At 45.7% G+C, this 8139-nt stretch overlaps 1 protein-coding gene across 1 annotated transcript; it reads right to left on the reverse strand.

Annotated features, from left to right (window-relative positions):
• Window positions 1-770: 770 nt before the first annotated feature.
• Window positions 771-5892, reverse strand: LOC127296015 (telomere repeat-binding protein 2). Its single transcript, XM_051326034.2, has 10 exons — window positions 5752-5892; window positions 4603-4780; window positions 3665-4490; window positions 3394-3576; window positions 3247-3306; window positions 3074-3153; window positions 2725-2969; window positions 2291-2614; window positions 2138-2201; window positions 771-1558 (listed from the first exon to the last, which is right to left on the reverse strand). The coding sequence occupies exons 2-10, from the start codon at window positions 4690-4692 to the stop codon at window positions 1382-1384; spliced, it is 2049 nt and encodes a 682-aa protein (XP_051181994.1). The 5' UTR covers window positions 4693-4780; window positions 5752-5892; the 3' UTR covers window positions 771-1381.
• Between the last annotated feature and the right edge of the window lie 2247 nt (window positions 5893-8139).

Here is an 8139-nt window from a genome sequence, read left to right on the forward strand (position 1 = left end):
TGCCTCGCATCGCATGCATGGCTTGCGATGCCTAATGGCATTGTCCCCTTTTCTAAACCTCCATCGGTACACGCCATGTATGGATGTACACATGGGAATATTCCGGGTTTTCATCGCTCAATCATCACACGAAACTGAACGCACGTTATACTTTAGTTATACGGAACGGCTACCTTGCCAGCCAGAGACGCGAGCATGTGTGTTCTTCACGTTCAAGGGATCTACTGCCTGGACGGCTGTGCAGTAGATTTTTCGTAGGCTTGACGAATCCAAAGTAAGGGTGAGGAAGTAAAGTCTTTGAAGTTTCCTTGCTTAGGGAGATTCAGATAGATATCCTCTCATAATCTGTCGATGCAAAAGAACCAAAGTAAGGCCAGCTTAATGGTAGTACTATTCGTACTTGAAGAAGGGCCGGCACTAATCAAGATAATTGCTAGGGGACACTATTGAGCAGTAGTACCATCACCAAGAATCAAGACGAGCTACGAACTAACTACCGATCGGCAGTTGATGTAGGATCCACCCTGCTGGCAGGGGCATTGGTAAACTTTTCGCACATGAGTGTTATGATTGAGGACAGTGGATAAGAATCTCCAATAATCAAACTCTGGCGGCAGTACTTGCGCAGGACACCCAATTAATAAACTCTGACGGCCTGATCGATCCCAAGCAGGATCGCTTTCATCAGTACTCCACAATAACATAGTAATCCACATGCAAGGATCATCATCATAGTTTAATTAAGGGGCGAGGGGGACAAGGGAAGAGGATTAAAAAAATTAATCTTTCATATATTGTTAGATGATCAAGTACAATTTTGAGGGGATCAAAATAACTACTACGTACAAGATTGGTGAAGAAAAATTACTACTGTAGTACAACTAAGTAACAGAAGAAGAAGAAGAAAAGGGAAAAGGGGAGCAGAGATCCATCCCTCCTTATCCATCCGCCACACTCATCCTCTTGCCAAAAGAATGAATTGAATTGAACAAAAGAATCTGAAGCTTTCACTCTCCTCTTCTTCTTTTTAGCACAAACAATCGTTGTGAGTTAGTAGTAGTCACTAGCTGCAGATCTCAGTGTTCATGGATCATCATCATCTTCTTCCATCATCATCATCATCATCATCATCATGTACAATTTGCCAAAGAAATTTCCCTTTCCTTTGGTTAAATTCACAAGGAGAGAGAACCCTGGCTTAAAAGAATAGCTGTTGGTGAGTAGATATTACAACAATGCGGTCAATGCTTCTTGTACCTTCTTTTCTTATGTAGTATATATATTTTTCTACTATCTTCCTTAACCTCCTTCCTTTGAATGGGCTGACTGACTGACTATACAAATGCTGGAATGGTTTCCCATTTAGCTGAGACTGAGAAGATTAGGTGAGCAGCCGAGCCTCAGCCAGAGGGGGTGTCTTAGGCTGGAGCTTGGCTTGCTGCTGCGACCAATACGACTGGGCAGCCAGGACCCGGTCCAGCAGGTCCTGTGGCACCGGCTCACCGCGCCGCTGCTGGGGCGAGATGCTCGCCGTGTGCACCAGCGTCTTCCATTTGTCCTGTTGACATGAAGAGAATTTTCACACGGTTACAACATGCCAATTCAAACTTCAACAATTTGACCAAAGAATAGAATTCTAGTCAATTTCCTACAAGAGGAGCAACAGTATGAGAAGCTTCCACTTTAGTAAACCAAAGGCTATCTCATCCTTAGATGAGACTTTTTCTAAAGTCCCTACTGGGTTAGTTGACGTGCAAGAGTAGGTTGCTTTTATTTCTTAGGTGAGCCATTCGGGTACTCACTTTACCCTTCCAAGCAACAAAGCTGATGCGTGAGGACACCACTAACTGAATCGCAAGGACAAAAGGGTTTTCCACAAGGAGCCTAACTGCAATCTTCTGCTACTAACACAAAAGCAGTACGGTTAGACTGCTCTGCTAGGTAAGGAACCTAAACCCACAAGCACCAGACTTTGTTGAATCATCCAAGTAAACCAAACCCCCAAATAAGCTTTTGCCAATCCTACCAAATGTGTCACCCCTTTTGAGGAAACAAAAATTGAAATATTCGACAGCAATGTGTTCATTTCATCTAGTTTGACATGAGAAGTTCTATGAAGTCGGAGCAAAATATTTACCTTAAGATCGACGTAAGTCCGATGCTTCGCATTGTCAAAAGCGCGGAGTTTAACATCCCGCCATCTGCATAGACCCGGTAATTGTACAGTCAGTAACCAGATAAACAGATTGCAAATGTCTAGTTAAATGGAAAAAAAAAACAAGGTATGCACCTTCCAGTTCCAAGCTTTTCCACTGCAAGCACAAGTGCTTCCACCTCGGAAACAGAGAAGGGGCGCCTGATTCGACGCTGCCCCTGTTCTGATGACCTCTTTGCCTTATTTGCTAGAACTATTGCTCCTGCACTGGAATCTACAGGTGCAACCGGAACAATGGCTCGCGAGTTTGCTGAAGCTTTTTCAGCTGAGGAAATGCCACCAGGAGAGTGCACCGAATCATGATCATTCCCCTGGTAGTTTCCTGTTAAGGGGGTCAATGCAAGCTCGTGGGAGGCATCAACTTCGCCACGCTTCGAAGACGACTCAGACGGTGGGATCCTGCATTCAATAAAGTGAACCATTCTGTGTCAGGATACAAACATTCAAGGTTTACATCTTACAATTGTACAAAACCAGTAAGAATTTTAGAGAGCATAATAACTTGATACCTTGCTAGGGGTTCAGTGGTATCAACGGTTTCAAGGAATTCCATGTCTTCAGCAGCAGCATGTTGGGATGGATGCTGTGTACAGTTGGGTTCAAGTGAAAAGCCAAGGTTGTCCAGCATATCATCATGAGCAATCCCAGCCTGCAATAGGGTTCTGCTATCATCTCTGATTTTCTTTCCATGGTGAAGAACACCGACACGCAGACCACCTCCAAGCATGGCATTCACCGCCTCCAGAACAGTTTTCTGCATTGGAAATACAAATTAAACCACGGGAGGGAGAATCATAGCTAGTCTTTATGCAGACAAGCAAATAAGGAAAAACCAAGAGCATGGTGTCCGGAAAATACCCTCAGTGATCCAACAGATGCAGTTTCTGGGATCTCAATTAGAAGTTCAGGCACCTTGAAGGATTTTATCTTAAGTTTCACTGGAAGGAGACACACAAGCAGTCTTAGTATGGCCATATTATAACTAATAATTTTAGCAGATAGAAGAAAAAAATAGAAGGTGCTGTACTTACTATGGCAATCGTTTGATCCAGAAGACCTATGGAATGGCATTGAATTGCTCCCCTTGTTTGCTGCAGAAGAAATATTTCACACCAATAAGTAAGGGAGACACAGAGAAATAAGATGAAGAGGAATACACAGGTGCAAGCAAAACAAACCTCCCAAAGAGGCAGTTCTTGCTGTAACCTTTGTGGTTCTCCTAGCATTTGATTTGGCAAATTCTTCAGATACTAAAGTTGAATGACGATCCGACATCTTCCTTCGCTTGAATGTACTCCTTTGCGTCCTTTGCCTCGTATAATACATTTTCTTGTTACGGAAAGAAGGCTTCCGGTCAGCATCTGGCAGAACCAAATCAATTCAAGTGAGATCAAGCTGGTTTAAACATGGATGCCATCAATGCAGTGCTACTTGGAAGGAAATGCTCACCACTATATGAAAGATCTCCGTTGCGCATCCTGGCAAGGAACTTCTTTACCCTACTATGATCAGCTGCACAATTGGGCCTGAAGCCCCTGTTAGTGGCGGTGCTCGAATGCGTGCACCCGGAAGATTTATCATCATCATCATCAACAACCTCTCTATCTACAACATGCTCTGCTTCTCCTTTCGGACCCCTCGGAAAGGACACCGACCTGCGAATCTTGTCGCCATACAATGGCATCTCGCCGGTGCTATCAGAGCTGACCAGAGGAGGTGGCTTCACATCGACATCCATCGGGTCGATCAGATTGTACATATCGGGGGCATTCTTGTGAAAGGCTGCTGCGGCTAATGCCATCACATTTGCCGCCGCGTCGCCGGTGAAGGCCCCCGACTCGACGGACTCAGGCGACCACCTATCGGCGATGGCACCGAAGTTGCAGCCCAAGTCAGCCTTGGTACAGCTTATCATGGAGGGTTCCTTGTCCACAGCCTCAGACTTGGCCTTGGGAACCTCGTTCAGATCCTCTGCCTTCCTGGCATGGTGATCCACCAGTCTCTGGGACGCAATGTGGGAGATCAGCACGCTCTCGTTGCAGCTATCCTGATCCATGACATCATTCTTCGAATTCTTGGCCTCCTCGTCGCACAGCTCTTGCTTCACCTTGGCAGACGCAGCAGCAGCGAGGACCGGGGAGCCAGCAGCGGCAGCGGTCATGTTCCCCAGCGAGCCCTCGCCCTCGTCGAGCAACTTCCCGGCCACCGTGGCGAGAAGGTCAAAGGCGCACATCGCCTGGCCCTGGCTCTCCTTCTTCCGGACCGATCTCTTGCCCTGCACATTTCAAGAAACATGAAGAGACGCCATCGTTGTCAGACTCGGCAACCAGAGCCGAGGAAGAACCAAATTGGACAATTGCTGACGCCGAAAGGCACACACGGCATACCCTCGCGGATTTGGGGACGCGCGGCATCTCCGCGACGTGGCTGCCGCCACAAGCCTCCATCTCCGACGACGCCCGCTTCTGGAACACCATTCTTGCGGTTGCTTGTAGTAGGTAATCTACAGAGGGAGTTAACAACCGGTGGTTGCGCTGTTCATGACTTGCCCCAGAACACACAGATCTGCAGAGAAAATTGTTGAAACCCCAATCAGCAATTATGGCAACAAGAAATAGTAGGATAGTAAAAAAGGAAAGATCATTCGCTTCGTTGGGATCTCCGCAAGAAGGGTGGATAAATCTCAGATAAACCCCTGATTAATTAATTAGAGAGGGGGAGGGGATCGTAATTAATTAGGGAATTTTGGAATCCCAAAAACCCCAAGGTGTGGCGGGCGTTGAGCGACCGAAATGGTGGGGAATTTTTTAAAACCAACCGCGCTCCAACCAAGAGCACGCAGCAGTAAAACAGACCCAATTGCTCCCAAACATCGAAAGAACAGGGAGGGAGGCATCACCCGTGATCCAAATCAAGAGCAGAAAGAAGAATTGAGGGAGAGAGAAGATGGTTTCGCCGCCGTATTAAATGCGGACTAGGCTACAAAATAAATTCGGCGGCAGGTAAACCAGCACGCCAAGCGATCATCAAAGAAAGAGAAGAAAAAAAAGGCTTTTAAAAAAAACTCGCTCACATGCATCGGTGTCCGTGAAGATTAAGCAACTGCCAAAAGGAAAGCGTCGGTTAAAAAAAAAAAGAGGGGGAGGGAAAGAAGAGCGAGCGAGCGCGCCCCGCTGGCGACGAAAACCGAGAGCGAGCACGAATCCTCGAATCGCCGGGCGGGCGCCAGATCGGATCTTGGCGCCCGATTCGGCAGAATTGGGCGCGGGGCTGCTCCGGAACGGGGCGAATTGGGAAGGGGTGCTCGAAATGCGCGGTTTTTCGACCGAATTGGGCCGAATTGTCCACATCCGCGGCGGCGCTGGCGCCGGAGGTAGACGATCAGAGGAAAGCGGCAGAGCTTAGGGCGGAAATGGACTGGAAGAACGCCGCAGCGCCCCTGGTTCCCCCAAATTCCCCAGACCCGAGCAAAGAAAGCCCCAGAGCCCCGCAATTCAGCGGAATTCGGCGGAATCTCCGTCGCCGGACGGACTCACCTCAGAGGCAGAGATCTTCGATCGGCCCCGGCAACCGCCCTCAGGCCACCGTGCGGGCGCAACCGGCGAGATCCCGGAGGCAAGGCGGAGCGCTTGCAGGATTATTCCTCCTCCTCCTTCCTCCCTGCGCCTGGCTTCGCTTCTCTTGTTCTTCGTTCTTCTTCCTGGCTTTTTATTTATTTTCCGTCTCCCGTCCCGGTTCTGGGTGGGAATGAAGGAAGGATGTGTGGTTTGGGCAAAACCCCTGAAAACCAAGGCTCCTCTTAAACCCCCCCAACCCCAACCCCCGCCACCGGCTGCTCCCGGTTAAACCCCCACGCGCCCACCGCCCGCACCCGGTCAACGACCGCTTCCGCCCGCCCCAGCCGTCCGTCTCCCCCATCCGACGGCTGCGGTTCCTCCTCCTCCTCCTACAGGCGCGAGTGGTTTGCGCGGCCCCACTGCCGTCGCGCCACGTGACACCCATCCTGGCCGTCTACCGATTTAGAACGTCTCCCCGCCGTCGGATGCCGGGTGGTCCTTGAGTCTCTCGTGACCACCAACGCCAGGAGTGATCCCAATTAATCGGTGGAGGAGGGGTTTACAATTAGTGGAGCGTTTTTAGAATAGGGAAACGTGTGGGAATTACAGGGCTTAGTGCATGCGCCCTGGATTAGCTTGCTTCCCAGGTAGGGTCTCCCGTTTTCTTCTTTCTGTGCGTTTTCCTTTTTTTTTTTTGTTTTCTTTGTTTCAAGGGTTTTTGATGGGAGGCTGTGTGTGTGTGGTGCTGGTGGAGGGGGATGTTCAGGGGTGATGCTCAAAAAGGTGCTGAGATTCCGGGACCTTCTTCCAAGGCGCCACAGCCGGATGATTTTTAGATAACAACTTGGTGGCCTTTCTTGTTTTTAGAAACCATGCAAAATGCAGCATGGAAATTCAAATACTATTAGCACCACGAATTAGCATTGCTTCTCCAGAATCTAGATGGACTCAATTCATTCACTATCTCGACCGTCCATATGGTTACGCTAATTTGAACACGCAATTTTAGAAGCGGATAAATATTCTTTCTTTTTTACCAGTTGTCGGATCGTTCAGCATGAATTGGACTAACGCAATTGCGAAATTCGGTTACTTTTGTTCCTAAGGACCAAATTAATGAGTACGTCCGACGGAAAAAAAAATGCTTGTCAATACTTAGTTCTGTTTGAAATGCATAATCATCTAAAGAATAACCGTAGCCCCTACCGCGACGGATGTCCATATGGTTTACGGTGATCTAAATGCACATTGTTAGCGATGGATAATTTTTTCCATTTTTACCTATTGCTGATGTTATGAAGATTTATGGACCAACTCAACTAAGAAGAGTGGTTAGCTAATTTGTTTAAAAGTATCGAATACATGGGTACATCCTATAGAAAAAATAAGTTGTCCATTCTTAACTATAGTTTAATGAAGAATAATACCACTATTTTAAACTACCATGCGAGTCGTCCATATAGTTTAAGATAATCTAAACGCACATTTTTAGCGATGGGTAAATATTTTTCTCTTTTCACCAATTCCTAAAGTTATGCCCATTTGTTGGACTAGTGCAATTGAAAAGATTGGTTATAGCTTTGTTTGTAAATGTCAAATTAATGTGTACGTCAAATACGAAAAGATAACTCGGTCATTCTTAATTTTTTTAAAGTATATATCTTAATGAAGAATAACCATACTATTAAAACAACTATGCGAGTCGTTGTACGATAATCTGAACACACAGTGTCAGTGGTGAATAAATGATTTCCTCTTTTCATCAATTCCTAAAGTTATGCACTTGTTTTTTGGACTAGCTCAATTGAGAAGATCGGCTTGTTCATTCTTTTTTTCAAATATATAGTTTACCTGAAGAATAACCTTACTATTTACAACTACTCTGTGAGCGTTCATATGATTTACAATAATCTAATCACAAATTGTTCAGCGATGCATAATGTTTTCATCTTTTCACCAATTCCCTAAGTTATATACATTCCTTGGACTAGCGCAATTAAGAAGATCGGTTACCTTTTTGTTTATAAATATCGAATTAATGAGTACGTCAGATGAAAAAATAACTTGTTCATTCTTAATTTTGTTTGAAATATACAATTTAATGATGAATAATCCTACTATTTTAAAATAATATGCAAGTCGTCCATATTATTTACGATAATGTAAACACACATTGTTAGTGATTGATAATTCCTATTTTTAGCAATTACCAAAGTTATGCACATTCTTTGGACTAGGGAAATTGAGAACACATGTTAACCTTGTTTCTAAATATTGAACTAATGACTACGTCTGACAGAAAGATAACTTGTTTTTTTCTTAATTTTGTTAGAAATGTATAGTTTGATGAAGAATGACTCTACTATT

The sequence above is a fragment of the Lolium perenne genome, chromosome 4 (assembly GCF_019359855.2).
Source record: "Lolium perenne isolate Kyuss_39 chromosome 4, Kyuss_2.0, whole genome shotgun sequence".
NCBI classification, from domain to species: domain Eukaryota; kingdom Viridiplantae; phylum Streptophyta; class Magnoliopsida; order Poales; family Poaceae; genus Lolium; species Lolium perenne.

Coding starts and splice junctions, on each gene's coding strand:
- LOC127296015 (XM_051326034.2), bottom strand. CDS start 4,692: ATGGTGTTCCAGAAGCGGGCGTCGTCGGAGATGGAGGCTTGTGGCGGC. Junction 4,491..4,602: donor GCGTCCCCAAATCCGCGAGG/GTATGCCGTGTG, acceptor TGAAATGTGCAG/GGCAAGAGATCGGTCCGGAA. Junction 3,307..3,393: donor AAGAACTGCCTCTTTGGGAG/GTTTGTTTTGCT, acceptor TTTCTTCTGCAG/CAAACAAGGGGAGCAATTCA.